This window comes from Anabas testudineus, chromosome 6 (assembly GCF_900324465.2).
Source record: "Anabas testudineus chromosome 6, fAnaTes1.2, whole genome shotgun sequence".
Taxonomy (NCBI): Eukaryota; Metazoa; Chordata; class Actinopteri; order Anabantiformes; family Anabantidae; genus Anabas; species Anabas testudineus.
In genome coordinates this window covers 9,347,624-9,365,476 of record NC_046615.1, presented here as the reverse complement: position 1 = coordinate 9,365,476, position 17,853 = coordinate 9,347,624, and the positions used below count along the sequence as shown (strand labels likewise).

Genomic DNA, 17,853 nt, shown 5'->3' with positions numbered 1-17,853 from the left:
TTAACGCTCTTTAACATTTAAGCTTGAGTCATAATCACAATGCAACAATGTGGAGAGTCGGCGGAGTTGTGCTGCGAGTTCAACAGCTGCTGGGAAGAGATACAGTGGTGTCATCGATCAACCTGAGATCAAGTCAAATGCAAAAATTGATACTCAAGGAGAAACACTTTTGTTTCACCACATATAAAAATGTGTGTATACTGAATATGTATGTGGATTAGTCCCTAATATTTATGTTAAATATTTTCAAGCTGATTCAACTTAAATTTTTTCAGATTCTATTTACAACTAAGTTTTTTACTTAAAATTATGAGTTAAGTGAATGCAACATATTGCATTTGTTGACCTCGTGTAAAATTATAGGCAGCCCTTTGACTTTTTTTTTGTTTTGAGGTTGAAACAAGTTACGTTTTACAGCGTGTAAATTAATACAAAATAGAAAAAACTCTGTTGAAAATGCCCAGAGCAGGGGCTAACCACATGTACATGTTCGTAGAAATATTTACTAGTTGTCTTGTGTTCATGCTCTATCATGACTAATAAGATATTTGAATTGGGACAAAGCCTCCTTGTCCAATTGGTATGCAGCATCCTTCAGGCCTAATACTTATGATAAAGTACACTATTCTTGCTGTTGGTACAATACCTTCTTTTGTTGTTACATGACCTTGTTTGGTAGAGCAGTCCAATCTCAAGAGGGTGAAATCATGTTCCTGTATTATACTTTCCTGCTATGGTATCAACTTGACAGCTGCTGGAGCTGTTTAGCAAGAAAACTGAACAATGCCCGTGCAAATATCAGCCTTGAAAACGCAGCAAAACCGATTTTGACATTTCTTTGGATTTCCCGTCACAGGCTTGACATTTACTCCTCTGACTGCTGGCTGCCAGTCTCTGCCCAGCAATCTTGTTATGTGTAACAGCTGGATAAGAAAGCCACCAGACAGCAGGAATCTGATTTGTTCCCGCCGAGGTTTTGATGAACTGCGTGTGGGGTCTTGAAGATAGTGCGGGTGCACAGACAGCCGTGTAGGTCAGGCTCATGGACAAACAGCATGGTGCTGAGTGAAGCAGCCAGTTGCTATGGCGACCAAAGGAGTGTGCACTTCTGTGGCGCTCATATTTGATGTCCGTCAGACAAGTCATCTGATAATTGTGTTGGGCCACATAGCAGAATTAGCTCAAAGGAGTGAATTCCATGCGTGAGGGTCTTGGCAGCGCATCTGAAGAAAGTACGGAGCCACCTGGGGGTCATGTAGCAGAAAAAAAGAAACGTTTACAACATATTTACTTAGTACTACAGGATTCGACATACATTAAATTATAAAGTGATAATGTATTACTGTAAATGTATTATCACTATAGTTATTTACTGTACCATATATGTTACAGAAATACACACACACACACACACATAATTATCCATTGGACCACATAACATACATATTTTCATACATGTCACCTAAAAAATGTTTTTTCTTAAGCCTCCATTGAGCCTTTCATTCCTGCTTCACATGGTAAGTAAGGGTTTGGATGATAAAACTGGGGCTAAATAACAAATGTACCTTCCAATAATAAACCATTTTAGCATTGGGAGCCCTCTTCTTTCTCTACTTTTAGTCTGTATGTATATTTTCATGTGTGAAAAGACTTCAACCCTCCAACAGGGCGGTGGAAAGGCTTGCTCTCATTCGCAGTGTGTCACTGAAAGGTGATTTCTTAGTAGAATTTCCTCTAGTCTCCCCGTTTTCCCTTAGTTGCAGCACTTCTCCATTGAGTTGTATTTTGCAGTAAGTGGGCTGCACTTCTTTCGCAAAGTCTACCACAGAAGTCCCACCTCGTGCTTCAACTTCCTTTTTCTGAGAGGCGCGTACGCTTCATTCAGATTTAAAGATGTGAGATTAACTTAATGTTGAAGTGTTCTGAAAGGAAGCTAATTGAAATAATTTAGTAACAGACATGGACATCACCACAGTTTTCACCTGTGAGGTAACTGAGCTTTATCTCACCCCATGCTTACAGAGAGCACAGCCCAGATAAGGGATGACAAAGGACATTCCAGTTGGCTATACAGTACTCTATGACACCCACTGTCCAAACACGCCCGCTCCGCTGTCCTAGCACCCAAACACAAGCTGGGCCCTTGCTCTGTTGTTGTTGCACAAAGCCTGGTCTTTTGAAACAGTCCAGTCATGCTCCCATGACGCCGGGACGGTTCATTCAGAGACGGAGACGCTGCAGGGGGAGGCGGTGCTCAACTGTAGGGCAAATATACACAAACACGCTTCTGAATGCCTTCAGTAGTCCCACTTAACAGGAAGCAGTAGAAGGAAACCGGTGGAGACAAACATCTGTCTGATAAACCCAATAAGTTCACATGTCCTTAAGTCGATCAGATAAATATGTTTGAGAACTCGGTACAATCTTTGTCACCAGCTGATAAAGCCGAGATATAAGAGATTCAGTGCCAGTAAGTGTGCACTATTTATCTCTTATTGTTCTAACACGCGTATACTCGCTGCATGGCCAGAGAGTCAATGGTGCATTTGGTCTCGCTCCTCTGTACGTATATGGACATCTTGTAATCTGTTCTCCACACATTCCAGCGACTGAACTCGTTGAAGGGAAAAAGGCACGTTGCTTAGCAGGAATGCTGAGGAGCTGCCATTAGTCAGGCCTTACCACAAGGATTCCCAACCGCAAGGACGTCTGGTGAGAGTGCATGTGTGTGTCCTCGCTGAGTGAACCATCATGGAAACTTTTTTATTTCATTGTTGGATGGGTTGTAGCTGACTCAGCAGTCTGATTATGTAGCGTTGGGTGTTTTGTTTTTTTTTTTTCTTTCTTTTTTCGTGGTGCTCTAACGTCACACGGCAAACTCAGCCAGATAATAAAGCCCGGAGTGTCACTTAACCGTTTATTTGTATAACCACCATTCAGGCAGGCCTAGCTCAAATAAGTTTATTCCTCTTTATTAATGCCACTTAGAGGAGAATAACGGCACACTGAGCTGTTAGATCGTGTTCAGGTTCACACAAGCACTACACAAACAAGATGAGTTCATCTAGGGTCAGCAGCTTTACTTTACTTGGATTTGCTGACATATGGTTGACAGAGTCTTTCTAACCCGTCTAGTTTACATGGAACAGTGTGTGTGGTCGGCTGCATGAAAAGAGATTATTCAGTCATAGAAAAAGTTACACATTGGCTCAACTAGTGATAAAAAGTGGATCATCTTTGCACTTCATGTCAATGTTTCTCCAGAGAGAAATGCTCAGGCTGTGAGAGTCTTTCTTTTTCTTTTACTTTCTTTTTTTCTTTCTTTCTTTATTCCATTAACTCTATTTTCCATTATTTCATCCGTCTGGAGTTCAATGTGACTGTTGCAGTGCTTTATTTTTAGCTGGACCTTACGAGATTGAAGTTTAGTAGTTTCATTATTAAAAAAAACATATCAATCACAGCTGACAAGGTAAGAATAACTTGATTAATGTAGCACTGCCACATACACGGTGCAAAAGACGCGGCCAACATGTAATAAACAGCGTGATCTAAAAACTGCGTCGCGTGGTCTTTCCTATATGATGAAAACAGGCTTGTCGTCGCTGTTTCTGCTACACTACAAACAAACGTCAACATGGCAACAGCTGAAACAGGAAGTGGCTCGCCGCTGATGGTAGGAAGTGTGAAAATAAGCTGTTTTCCTTATGACTTATATAGGTGTGCAAATTCACAATGACTTGGCCTTATGTCTGCCCCAAAGTAGAGGCCAGCAGAGGTTAAAGGGAAGTTGGGGCATCTTTATGTCAATTTCCTCAATATTGTTTCAGCTCCAGCTGTCTCTTCCTGCAGGTGTATTTGATGTTTATTATTAGCCCATAGCTCTAATGGCAGCCCTACAGTTTAAGCATGTGTTAGTTTAAGCATTATCACTTTAAGCATATACTGGCAGGTTTGGTTGTTTTTAGTGCCAGAATAAAAAAAAGGACAAATTAAATTACTCATTCATGTGGTATTTAAACTAGTGCTGAGAATAACACTCTATCAGAAATGTTTTATCTGTGTGATAGATGAGTTGTAATGCTGCCATGTTGGTGAGTAAACTGCCAACAGCAGGTCAGTATGAGTGATTAAGGTCAGCACACATCCCTAAAAATATTGATCAAGCAGGGCAACGTCATAGTTGGATGATGACGAGCACAGCAATTGGTTTTAGTTCTCTAAAGCTGTTTGGGGTAAAAGTCTAAATACTGTGATCCACTATAAAAGGGTCAGTTCCTGACCACGGTGAGTCATTACATATGCTTCATGGCTGGTTGTTGGGGAAGTAGTCATGCTTTGTTGTTACTACTGTCTCAGTACAAACAAGTTCAAGTGTTGCCGGGGAGCCTCCTTTGAGGCGACTCCATCTGGTAGCTGGTGAAATAATGAAACCTAAAGTCAAAAGTTGGAATTCTTCATGATGGAAGTGGCTCTAACTTAGGGTTTCTTTTAGCAAGATGCCTAACTAAATCATGTTTCTCACTCCTATAATGTGTGGAGGGTTCAATTGCCTAAGTAGCTCTTTACTGGTGTTCACTTCTGCATCTTAAAGGTGCTGTATTACTTCATTGACCCATCAATGCAATGTGATCATGGCAGGAAAATACCGAGAGAAATGTGTGCAACATTACGGAGTTTTCTATCAATATTTTGGATTTAAAAACAAAAAGAACAATAACAGAAAGAGTTGTGTGTCTGTGAAATGGTTGTGACTTCTTCCCAATTGGTGGCACAGGTTCGTGGTGAGAGAAAGACAGCGCAGGGGAGCAGAGACAAAAAAAAAAAAAATGGGATGAATTGAAAATGGAGTGAGAACTGAACAAAAGACCAGATGGGCTCTCAGAAACTGTAACATAAAAAGAGGGTTTGAAGGGGGGGGGGGGGGGGGGGGGGGATAGAGAAGGAGACAGACAAGGATACGCAGCCGGGCAGAAGGAGAGATCATCTTATCCGTTGTAGAGGCAGGAAGAGGGGAGAGAGAGAGAGCTCGACAGGAAGAGAGAGGCGGCGTGAGGTGGGGCGGGAGGGAAGGTGGGGCAAGTGTGGGAGAGGCAGAAGGGTGTGTGCTCCCATGAACCACTCTTCCCCTCCTGCATGTGTGCCACTCGTCTCTGTGTCTCTCGGGCGGAGAATAGAAAAGTTAGAGCAAAGTCTGAGTCAGCACCGGCAGCTACCAGTCACTCACATCAACTCCCCGGTGCACTACTAGGTTTCTTTTCTCTCTCTGTTTTTTTTTTTTTTTTTACTGCTCTCTCACTCATTCAGTCTCTCTCTCTTTCACACACACACACACACACACACACACACACACACACACTCCTGGCAGAGGAAAGACAGGACCACAGAAGAACTATTACACACCTTCACTCTCAGCCATTCACCCAGCCACCGCCAGACGCTCTCTTCAGGATGTGGATCCTTCTCTTGGGGGTCACCTTTGGATTACTGGCCTCTTCCAGTTCACAACAACACAAAGGTGAGAGGATGGTGCCTGCAGGCGACGGCTCTTTGTTTGATTTTTTCTTTTTCTTTTCTTTACCTTACTCTACCTAAATTGAGCCCGGCTGTCTGCCTGGCAACCCTGCTTTGCTGACAGGCTTTAGAGCCAGACAGACAGTGTTGTTATTTTTTTTTCTCGCCCTCTTGATCCTCGTTGAGAATTTAAGTGAGCATTCATGCAAAGAGAAGATAGTGAAAGAAATAAGCTGTGCTCTGCTGCTGCTGCTGCTGCTGCGGCTGCTGCTGCTTGTAGAATGGATGAGTGGATGCCGGCAAGAGAGCACAGACAGGCTTAGTGTCTGGCAGTCTGAGACTCCTGATAGACACAAAGGAGACAGGCGCTCTTGCCCACACTCTGTCTCATATGCATTCACACACTGAGAAGTCAACCTTTTTTATTTATCAGGGTTTCAGATGATCAGTCTAGCTTTCACAAGCAGTCCTGCTTTTCTGTTAGAATAAGTAATAGTGAAACAGATATCTTTTTTTCTTTTTTTTTGCTGTGCTGCCACGCATAATGTTTTATTCTCTGACACAAAGGATGTTCAGCAGTGATTCTAGCTTTACCCACTTCAGTGTCACTTCCTCTTTTCTCTTTGTCTTTTACTAACATGTGCTATCTGTGTTCCATTTTGATTGGATTTGTTGCTCGGAGCAATATATCTCTGGGGGGCATGAATCTGAATCAAACAGGTCTAGGGTTTGTCTGGCTTGCTCCCGGTGGAAATAGTCGAGTTGTTCACAAAGACTCCAACTGGCAACAATCAGCAACAAGCTGTAAATTCGACCAACATTTAAAGGCAAATAAGTGTGTGTTGTATGAAGGAAGAGGGTTGGGGTGTGTATTTTCCTCCTCATGATTCTCTAATGGCGGGGGCAAACAAATATATACACGCAGATTAGCTTTTGTGGGTATGTTATGCATGTGTGTCCATGTTTGAGAGTTGAGAGTACCTGCTGTCTGGTTAGAAGTGTGTCTTGGTGGCTGCTGCTCATACTGACATTGTCATTTTACCTTAAACCTGTGGTGGGGTTTCACATGGATTACATCATTAAGAGTCTGACTTATGACCAGGCCAGACTTCCGTGTCAACCAAGATGATTTTTTATTTTTTTTAATGCTATCTTCATGCCCACCAGTGGCTTAAATGAACACGAATGGTTTGATGAAAACTGTGTGGGACAAAAACAAATCTAAATGCAACTGATAACTGGAATTTCTAGTTACTGAACATATTTGAAAGGTATTCAAAGCTTTTTTTCTGCTAGTAGCGTCGTACATTTTTTTTCCCCTAACTGTACCAATGCGAGGAATGTAAAACAAGCTCAATTTGGCATATTTAAAGGCATCACTGCCCTCTTAATTGTCTTAATTAACTTAAATTTCCTATATAGACAACAAATGCAGATTGTCCAGTTGTGGCAGAACGACCATAAATCTAAATCTCACACACACAAACTCAACTGCATGTACTTGGGCCAACTTGATTCCTGGACTTCCTGTAAATGGAGCCAAATGTACCTCCCCTGATGCAAGTGCCCATGTCATGTTTCAAGGTGAAGGGTGGGCAGGGACCCTGTGGACTGAGACTGAGCCTTGACAAAGAACGGGCTCTGAGTACCATCTCCAGCCATCTGAGACTCTCACATGTGTTTGCCTCCTCTGCCACTGTACTGCACTCTCATTTACAAATCCACCACCCAGAAGCTGAAGCAGCCTGGGATCAGTATCTTTTTCCTCAACCTTATTTTCTCTTCTCTATCCAGTTCCTTTAATCCTGATTGAGCTGGTCATAAACAGTGTTGAGGTCCTCATGTGCCATTATATTATCTCTTTGTGTACTGTACCTTCTAATTTTCCCATCCACACCTCTGCTCTGTCTGTTTCCCCTCCTCATAGAGCTACACTAGTCTTTGTGTTCTTGGCAAAACTGCGTCACAAGATCTCTGTAATGTACACACATCTTTCTGCAGGAGGTGATTTCCAAATTCAGTGTGTCATCAGGGATATGAGAGGGTTATGCTCAATCTGTAGTTTGATTTAAAGAACAAAAACATTACATGTACATGTTGGAACAAAAAAAGGATTATCTTTGTTACATTGTTTATCAAACGCGATCCACAGGAATAGTCTGACATTTTTAGAACTAAGATATTTTAATTATTGCTTATGCCAGTGATTACATGAAAAGTTGACTGTATATTACTTTAGCTACAAGTGTACATGCTGGAAACCAGAGTAACAGCTATAACTTGGCAATGTCCAAAAAGTTAAGTGTAAAGATTAACCAAATCAGATATGTGTCAATCGTTAGCTTCAAAAGTGTGTTATTTCAATTTTTAACTCTGGTCAGAACTAGATTATGTTTCCCATGTGAGGCCAGTCTAGCTACTTGCTTGTTTGCAGCAAGAAGTAGATTTTTTGAATATAGTGGAAAATTGTTCAGTAAAACATCCTCTGATCAGCCACAGCCCCACCTGGGGCTTGTGGTGAACCGAGGTTGGTGTGGGTGTGTTACAGATTACAGTTTCTTTTTAAATTGCTTAGAAGCATTGGTCCAAACTGAAGTCATATTGTGAAAACTCTTCACACCGTCAGTAAAACAGAACTTGGTTCAAAACTACAAAAAAGAAAAGCCAATAATCACAACCCACTTGAGCAGCACTCAGAGACAGTGGAGAGGAAAAACTCCCTTTAGAGGAAAAAACCTCCAGCAGAATCATCCTCCAGGTGGGCGGCCATCTGCCTCGACCGGTTGGGGGGAGTGAAAAGAGGAGAGAGGAAAGAACAGCAGGCAATAAAACAATAACATGCAGGAAAAACACTGGACAGGTTGGTAGGAACAGTAGCTGCACTCTGGAAATATACAGCTAAGAGGCTGCAGAAGAGAGAGAAGAGAGAAAAGACACAAAACAGGAAAAAAAAACATGCTGCCACAATAAAAACTGGAGAAAATGATGCAAAAATATTGACAAACAAAACTGAGAGCAGTGTACAGCTGAAAACCTACCCAGGTGACCTGTGATTGACTTTGATTTTTTATTTTATATTTGCAAATACGGATTAAAGAGTACAGGTTGGTGGAGGGAAAAGAGGTTCATGGAGAGGGAGAAGGGGAAGGAGAGAAAGGCCAACAGCTGTAATTTCTAATGAGATAAGGGTGCAGTCAAACTTAGAACCAAACTACAACAGAATCCAAGAATAGAATTGAAGAAAATTACTTCAATGCTGATTCATGCATGTTACAAACAAGCATGAATCTGAAATGTTTGTTTTTAATGCAGACAAAAGCAAAAACAAAAGCAAAAACAAACCAAAAAACAAGCTGTGAAAGTACATTTGCAGTGTCTTATTTCCACTAAATACTCCTTTATCTTTAAATCCAAATGCATGAAAAGAACATTGAGTTCAGGTTTGCTTATCTACATTCTCATCTTTTTTTAATTTCAATGAGCGCTTTAAAGCTAACATTCACTAAAGGCCAAAAAAAAATAAAAAATAGTGCACCTTCCTGTTCTATGTAAAAGAACACCTGTTTATTTTCGAAAGTGCATATAATGGGTGGAGGTGAGAAAAAAGATGGCACCTTGGAGATAAAATAAACAGTGAGAGTCCTTTTTGTGACCTTTTGATAATGCTGTGTGTGTGTGTGTGTGTGTGTGTGTGTGGTGGGGGTGTTTCTAAGGTTTCACTTGTCCCACTGGCCCGGTGGATCTTTGTTGTGACCAGTGGAAGTCATGTCTGCTGACAGAGCGACTCCAACTTTAATATTAAAGATGAAAATGGGGGACACTGAAACTTGTGTTACGCAGAAACTATGTGAAGGAAGAAATAAAGACACTGGATAAAGGAGTGAACACAAACCAGCGTGGTCTGATTTATAATCTCGACATCAACGTCCTGATCGTACAGATTCAGCTGCCGTGCTCTGTGCTGTGTCACAACTCCACAGAGATCCCGAGTTAAGAGACGTAAAGCCGCCGCTCGGCTGTGTTCGCGTGCGTGTGTGTATCTGTTTGTGCGCCTGCATGCAGGGGACGGATATTTAAACTTTATTGCTGGCATAGAGAAGACAAACAGAGAGTAATGAGAATAAGAGAAAGAGAGAAGGGGGAATGCAAAAAAAAAACAAAATGTTAGTGGGGGTCAGGCTTGTCTGTTACTTCTGGAGCAGCTGGAGCTTTTGGCAAGTCGCTGTGTTAAAGCTCCATTTTCGCTCAGGTACTCGCAGTGGCAGTCTCCTTGGTTTCGACTTCATTAGGTGACAATGAAGCTTTTGGAAGAGTCATAGAGTTGGCATATCAGGCTCCTTCCCTGTGTAAAGACAACCACGACCATTCCCCCTGCATACTAATGACTGCTCCTCACATTCATGTCAGCCCTCTTTTCAGCTCTCTGATGGTGAGCTATGCTCGCTTTGATTGCCATGGGGCAGGTTTGGATAGCCAGGGCCGTTGTCTTGCCTTAAACTTTCAGGGACACTGTGCCATGTGGCAGCATGTGTTGAGACTTCACCAGTGTGTGTTTATGTGTGTGAGAGAGGAGGAGGAGGAGGAGGAGAGAGAAGCAAACAACTGAAACTTCCTTCTTGCCCAACTGCCAGTAGCAACGAGTTCAGCTTCCTGCTGCTGCTGGTACTCTGTTTACTCATAACAGTCAGTGGAAAAACGGGGGGTTTTTAAAATCATAGTCTAATCGGCATAAGGGTCAACTTTGTCAGTTCAACATGGCCACCAAATTACTTAATGTTTGGAGTAACTGTATCTTACCTATGGGATACTTATCTAGTAGTTCAGTTGGGATGTGAGTATCTGTGCTGGGGTACTGCAGCATACAAGACTTTTCATTTAGGTTAATGTTGATGAATGAAATACTGAGATGAGAGAAAAAAAACCATTGACATGCAAAAGATATCAGTGCCATTTGCCGCTAAACAGCGCACTTCCTCCTTCACTGAGGCTTACTGAAGAATCAGTCTGTTATTGCTGTTTGCAGCATGTGACTACTATGTGACCACATGCACGAGAGAGACACTGTGCCACATTGTGGTGAGCACATGTTAAAAAAAAAAAGCAGTCAAAAGCCAAAGATCTTCTTTTTTATAGCTACTTCTGTATCCCATACAACGCGCGGCCTGAGGCAGGCTGCTTTATTTTCATTCACATCAACGACAAAGGTGAACCCTGGCCAGATGCCACTATTTGTCTTGTCATAGAAACTTCAGTCATGGTGGCAAAGTTAACTAAGTTCTTAACTGTGCCCGCTAATAGTGCAACAAAAAGTCAAATAACAGTCAAATACAACGTAACTGTAACACCATTTACAACACTACTTACTTGCACAATGCCAGTCCCACATTCCCTTGTGTTTGTAGAGCAGATCACACAGTCCAGACGACCATTGCTCTTGGGTACAGTACAATGTATAGTAATGTAATACAGCAACTTTCAGAAACCGACCAAACTAAGCAAATTGAATGCCCATCAAAAGCAGCATTTTTTACAGGGTGAATATATTGAGCATTGTTGTTAACAAATATGTTCTGAGAACGTATTATTATTTTGAATGAGCATGTTTTAGTTTAATAAAGATTCTTTAATTGCAGCTTAAAGTTTTGCGGAAAATCATCTTTGGTTGTGCTGTGTATTCGTCCTCCAGGAGACCTGTACTGTAAGTGTGTGAGACATCCACTTCCTGGGACTTGGTAACTGACATAGCACCGCAGTTGCTTTATTTTGTTCAAAAACCGTGCACTAGGTGTGACTGGAGCTTCGATTTTTTTGTTCAGTTATTTCCCAGGTTCCACTGCAGGAAGCTGTGCAATCAAACAGATGCCCCGCTGCATGTCATCTGAGTCCTTCCTGTGCAAGTGTGATGTTGTTGCTGACTGACTTAGGCATCTTTCGCAACGTGTGCACCCGTCACCATGGCAGCACATTCAAACAACACCAAACAGACGCCGAAATAGGTGTCTTCTATTCGTGAACGTATTTTTCGATAACTCTCCATCTGACCCTTGTGGCATGTGTGGCAGTGAAGAACTACAGTGATACACTGGTACATTTTGTTGTGTTTAACCAATATAGGATATGAAACCCACAGGCAATCTGGGTTTTGCTGCATAAAATGCAGCATGACGTTTTCAAGGCAGAACTGATATTAACCCTTCAGCTTCCTGATCAGATTTTCAGATGCTGACAGTGCATTTTATGACTTTTGTAGCTTCCCTTGAAATCTAACTTGCAATCTTTAGATTTCAATAATACTGCACCTATTGGAGCTATGATTCTAATAGCTTTCAATAAATATCCACAGAAATTCTACATTTTTTTTTTTTTTGTCTATGTGGGAGGGGATCACTGTCCAGTGACAGCTGTATGTTCCTACTAATATCAAAATACTTTTGCCTCTTTTTTTTTTCATTTTTCAAACAGGAAAATCCAAGTTTTTAAAATCTATTTCTTGTCCATCTGCTACTTTGTTTGTGTCTGTCTGCTTGTGTTTGGTGTACATGCAGCTATTTGAATCATGTGACCTGGTGCACATGCTGCCTCCTCACCTGCTCATTTTATTAAATCTAGTTTGCATTGCTTAAGCAAACTACACACTGTGCAGATGTGACTGCAAAACGTTCACTGATTATCAATATTTTAGTTTGCACAAAAAGAAGGTTTTGAAGCACCTATATGTTCTTTGGCTCCTGTTGTTGTTGAATGTTATTGAAGGCTTGAAGACCAATCAGATGGAAAAAGAAGCAAATAAACCAACTTAAGTGATTTGTTGTTGCTTAGTCTGTGCTAGTAAATGGCATGTTACTGATCCATGAAGCAGTCCAAATGAAGCAGTCCAAATAATTTATAATCATCGATAACAGCACAACATTCAAACCCGTTATAAAAAAATGCCTTCTTAAAAGAAGTGTACTGTCTGTCCCTCCTTTTTTTGTGTGTGATTGTGGTCTGTACACTTTATTTGGATAAAAAGATGGAAATTTGTTTGTTTGTCCCAAGGGCCCGACACTGTACATGCTGTCTGTCTCATGATGACTTCATACTTCAAAATGAGGAATCTTGTAAAACACTTTACTTACTGTAATCTTACTTCTCCTTTCCTACAGTGAATTCTCGCAGCTGCAGCTTTGACGGTGTGTTTCTGGTCGAGGGGAAAAATCGGCACAGCCTGACCTTTGCATTTGCAAAACAGGTGTGTGAGCAGCTAGAAAGCACATTGGCAAGTCCAGATGAAGTCGAGGCGGCCTATAATGCAACTATGGAAACCTGCAGGTGAAACCACAAGCCTATTTTTTGTTTGTTTGTTTTAATTTGTTTGAAGAGCAAAATCATTTTAACATGTTTCAATAAGATGTACTACATTACAGAATAAACTATGAACAGTGTTATTACTGCCCTGCAGTCTTTAACATTTCATCTTGTGAAATGGATGAAAAAGCTTTGACTATTTAACAAATCTTAAATAAATTGCACAACTGACCTTTACTTTTAAGTCAACATGGTCACTATCATACTACTATCGTACTTTCTTCTAAAACCAGAATAGAGGAAGAAGGCCTTTCAGTTTTACATGTGGTGGAAACAGTGTAAACTTCCAATAACGGAAACCACCATCTGTTACTCAACTGTATGTTTACTTGGAGACTGATTACAGTCTGTATCAACAAATGTCTCCAAATTTGTGTCAGAGTGAGTCTTTGAATAATAACACTGTTGTGTCCAAACAGGTACGGCTGGATTAACAACAAGAGCTCTGTCATACTCAGACACGTGCATCATGAAAACTGTGCGAAGAACATGACTGGTTTAATTATTTTACCACATACAAAGCCTGATGACCAATTTGATGCCTACTGCTATGATGTCGAAGGTGACTATATCCTTAGAAAATAGAGATAATAATGAACTTTACCCATGCCCAGTACATTGTCAGACTGCGTTCTGTATAACAGACCTGTTATATATCTGTTTCCTCTAACATATATTTCCTTCTTCCACATGTGCCAGCTGGGCCAGGAAAGAACTGTACAAAAAGTTTAGCAGGTGGGTACAGTTGACCTTTGACTTCTTCAGTACTCACTGTCACCACATTATATCCAAAGTTGTAGTACTAATTTAAATCAGAACCCACAGGTCGAAAAATGATAGATCAACAGCGTTGAAAGCCGTTTTTATTATTCCTCCCAAACCCTCTGAGTATATAGTAGGATCTGAATGAAAGAAAGAAACAAAACAAACAAAAGAAAAAGAAACATAAGAAGAGAAACCTCTTTAACCACACCTTGTTCTAGTTACCAAAATATCTCATCTCTGTAGTCAACACCAACATCCTCTCAACTCCTACCTTTGCACCAATGGTGGGTGACAGAAGCTCAGTGGACGTTGGGTAATACGTCATTTTGCAGGTCTAATCCACAGTTCCAGGAAGCGCTCGCTTGAGGTTATTGCTGAGGTTAAATTGGTTCAACTAGTTATTAAAACGCTGTGTGTGTGTTTAATGTGTGTTCAATAAAGACATGAAAGATCAGGACTGTTTGTGTTTTATCAGCTTAGAAATACTGTGCGTGTAGATATTAGTGAAGATCAGATCAGATCATAACCAGGAAATTGCAAACAGTGCCAATATTTTTTATTTATACTCTATATATACTGCAGCATTTTTTTGCTCCAACTGTTGAATACATGTTATACTGTGTCATTGCATGAGGTGTGGCTCTGTTTTTGGCATGCTAAAATTAAATAAAAATAAAAGGGGATGATGATGATTATACTGTATCTAGATTGATGCTGCCCTTTACTAAAAAATTTCCGACCTACTCACCTCTGCACGCTCAGCTGCCTCACTCTCAATTTTGAAATCTTTGCTGAAAACAGAACTCTTTCTCTGCACTTAAAACCTTAAAAATAAGCTTGCACTTATACACCATGAAACAGAAACAGCTCTTCCTAAAGCACTTTGCTTTAAAGTTTTTCTCCTTGGCTTAGATTTTTATACCACAGTAAAAAATAGGTGAATGTAACCATTCTCTCTTCTCTCGTCTATGCTGTGGTAACACCAGAGAACGGTTCGACACCACAACCTCCAGAAGGGTCTGAAGGAGACTTTACCCAACAGGAAGATGCTCATCAGAACAGTACCACAGCTGAGAGTCCAGCTGAAACAGTGGATCCTACAGGGGAGGACACCAAGACCAGCACTGTGTGGCCAGCTTTGACTACTGAATTGGAATCAGCTGGTTCTGGGATGCTGACAACCCTCCACGAAGAAGATCGAGCCGACCCAGCAGTCCCTGATGGAAGGCAAGATGAAATGCAAACTACCCCAGAAAATGAGCATCAGGCTGAGACAATGGAAACTATTGTGGACAATGCTCCAACTGATTGTAAGAAAAAAACACACAAAAATCAACCAAGACACTTTTGCTTCAAATCAAAACACAAGCATGGTTGCAGCTCACTAAAGTATTCAGTATCTGGAAGATAATATAAAACACTATCTGAGCTTTCTGCTACTGACACTCTCAAAGCTACAGTGGTTCTACTCTATATTCATCTCTGATTACATTACATCGTAAGGTTCCTGTTATTCCTTGTTTGTCCAGCAATGTAATCATGAAAAATAGGAACACCTTTGTTTAATCTTTCATCTGTGATCTAAGAAAACTTTCAGCCGTGACATCACATGCATCAGTAGTTTTTGGAGGATTGAGATAACTTTTAGAAGACACGATGCCCCCTTGTGTTAGTTTGAGTTCCTGTGTGGATTTGTAGCAGAACAGGACTTTTACTGTTACAATGAGGTCAATGCGTTCAGCAAACACAGAAAAAACAAGTGTGCATTGAAGACACTGAAACATGCTAGAAACACATGTCTCTGTTTACACAATATATAATAATAATCTTTTTGTGTTATTGTTATGCAGCTAATGGCAAGAGGGGTGTCGTTGGTTCTGTTGACAAGAATTCTGAAGACCCAGGGAACAACGGGTCATCAAGTGAGCAGCCGTGTGATTTCTTTTTGATTAAAGTCTTTGTTGACAGTGATTTGGATTTCTTACTCACTCAGCTTGTTTGTCCTCCCTCTAGACTGGTTGGTGATTCTTCTAGTGATTCTGGCAGTTGCTCTTATTCTTCTTCTATGTATAGTTGTTGCCAAAAGAAAAAGGTATGACTTCTATTGCTCCTTTTTTTATTGTCTTCTAATAATAGTGTTGTCATGTAACAGTATGGACATAAACATCCAACAAGATGAGCAGATAATAAATCAATCATAAATAAATGTGTCTAAATGTGCCTTTGCAGTTTGTTCGGAAAACGGCAGACCCTGATGATCACGTCGAATGAAAGCGGCGAGGGCAACGGGGCAGCCGCAGTAGCATCCAGCTCTCACGCTCAGGAGAGAGAGCAGGAGATGGTGACCCTCATGAACAAGGAGAAGATCCAGGAGAATGGCAACACAGAGGAGTTCACCGTCATCACGTTAGAGGAGTCACCAGACAAAGAGCAGCAGGCGTGAGGGACGAGAGCAGAGGCAGGGAGGACAGAGTATACGTGAAAGCAGGAGGGTTCGAGTCAGGGGGTTGGTGGGGGGATTGGGGATCCATACACTGGGGTTGTAAAACTTCATTGGTGGCCAGCACTGAAGGAACACAGAGTAAGCATGTATGTGTGTGGTATTAAACCACATGTCTAACTGAGGTACAATATCTTGTACTGTGTCTGGTTGGTCAGGTCAGAGTGTCATGCATGGTGGGGTATTGAACATTGTTGCATGAATGTGTGTGTGTGTGTGTGTGTGTGCGTGTGTGTGAATGCATTTTATGTCAGTTGTTTGTGATGATGGGGCTGGAGAGGCCTGGGTGTCAAAGCGAGGGCGGGTGGTGAGGGTTGAATTTGTGAAGAACAAACAGATTAAATATTGATCTCTTTTCCTACATAACCCAGGAATGAGAAACTATAGTTCCTTGCAGTCTTAATGGAAAATAATCACACAGTGGTGAAAACAAGAATTGGCCGTTTTCGGAAATTGCAGATCCTCTGTGTTTTCTATGTATTTCATTTGCTTGTTGTAATCTTGTGTATATTTCAGACGTCAGCCTGGGGATGTCACTAGCTTAATTTATGCAGCTTTTATTTCCTTTCTTTGGTCTGTATATAAAGTTCATGTTTTGGAAATACATTAGCGATATAGCTGCCAGTGCTTTCTTTTTTTGTCAGTAGGAAGGGGGTTTTTATCCCTTTTAAAAGAAAGGAATGTGTCATGTTTGAGAGTTATTTAATTAGAAATAGCACCTTCTAAGATAAACTATATTGAATGGATATTGTATGATTAGTTCATAATTGGATTGTATGTATAGAAAGATCCAAAGTGGAAATGGTTTCACTTCAGATGCTGGACTAAAATAACATATATAACAATGGGGACCCACGTACTGTAAACAAGAAAAGCTGTCTGCGCGTGCCCCCCATCGAGGTGTCATGGATAAAACTCTCTGCGACCTCAATGTGCCAGCAACCCTGTGCATTCACGCATGTAAACAAAGAAATGCTGCAGTTTTTTTTTCTACTTTTTGGTAAAAGATCATACATTGTGTCATATACATTATTCCATTATTCCCAGTCTGAAAGCTAATTTTCTTCACTTTTCGAGTGTAAAGCAGAATGATCTCTAGCAACTGCAGAGCAACCTTTTCTTGTTTCTGACTAGTTTCTTATTTTTCCTGCTTTCGCTCTGATATGATTCATTTTTAGGAGCTGTAGCAAATGTAGTAGTGTTGGCAGGTTTTTATGACAAATTAACAAAGTGTCACTGAGAAAATTTGTAAAGTCATGAACGAAATAAATGTGTATAGAAAGAGTCACGCTGGAGTGTGGTGTTCTCTTACTGAGGACTGGTTATGAGTGAAGAGTGAACGTCATGACGGTGGGATGCGGGGATGTTTCCGTGGCGAAAAAACTGAGACAATGATGACCAATTAGAAAGAAGGCGATGGCGTCTTTACATGTAGCTTGTACTGTAAGTAATATAGTTATTAAAGGGGCAATACACACTCAGCTCCACCTGGCTGTTACATGCCTAATTATGATGTAAGGAGCAGAGCGATGGTTGTTACAAAGCATTTATGTGATGCAGTGGAGACTCGTGGGCAAACACTGACCAGCGATAACATTAAAACCCACCGGGTGCTTTTTTAGGTTGTGATGACACATGTAGCTACATCAGCTGGTAGAAAGCACAGCAGCAACAACAACAACAAAAAAAAAAGTATGTTTTTAGCTTTTAGGTCAACATTATCATAA

General features: G+C 41.0%; 1 protein-coding gene across 1 annotated transcript; it reads left to right on the top strand.

The window, feature by feature from the left end:
• Positions 1–5,123: 5,123 nt before the first annotated feature.
• Positions 5,124–17,414, top strand: cd44b (CD44 molecule (Indian blood group) b). The gene is made up of 8 exons (XM_026366293.1): positions 5,124–5,518; positions 12,660–12,825; positions 13,281–13,423; positions 13,561–13,596; positions 14,613–14,936; positions 15,477–15,548; positions 15,640–15,718; positions 15,856–17,414. Exons 1-8 carry the CDS (start codon positions 5,137–5,139, stop codon positions 16,067–16,069), a joined length of 1,416 nt encoding a protein of 471 aa, XP_026222078.1. The 5' UTR covers positions 5,124–5,136; the 3' UTR covers positions 16,070–17,414.
• The last annotated feature ends 439 nt before the right edge of the window (positions 17,415–17,853 follow it).

Coding starts and splice junctions, on each gene's coding strand:
- cd44b (XM_026366293.1), top strand. CDS start 5,137: ATGTGTGCCACTCGTCTCTGTGTCTCTCGGGCGGAGAATAGAAAAGTT. Junction 5,519..12,659: donor CAGTTCACAACAACACAAAG/GTGAGAGGATGG, acceptor CCTTTCCTACAG/TGAATTCTCGCAGCTGCAGC. Junction 13,597..14,612: donor CTGTACAAAAAGTTTAGCAG/GTGGGTACAGTT, acceptor TGGTAACACCAG/AGAACGGTTCGACACCACAA.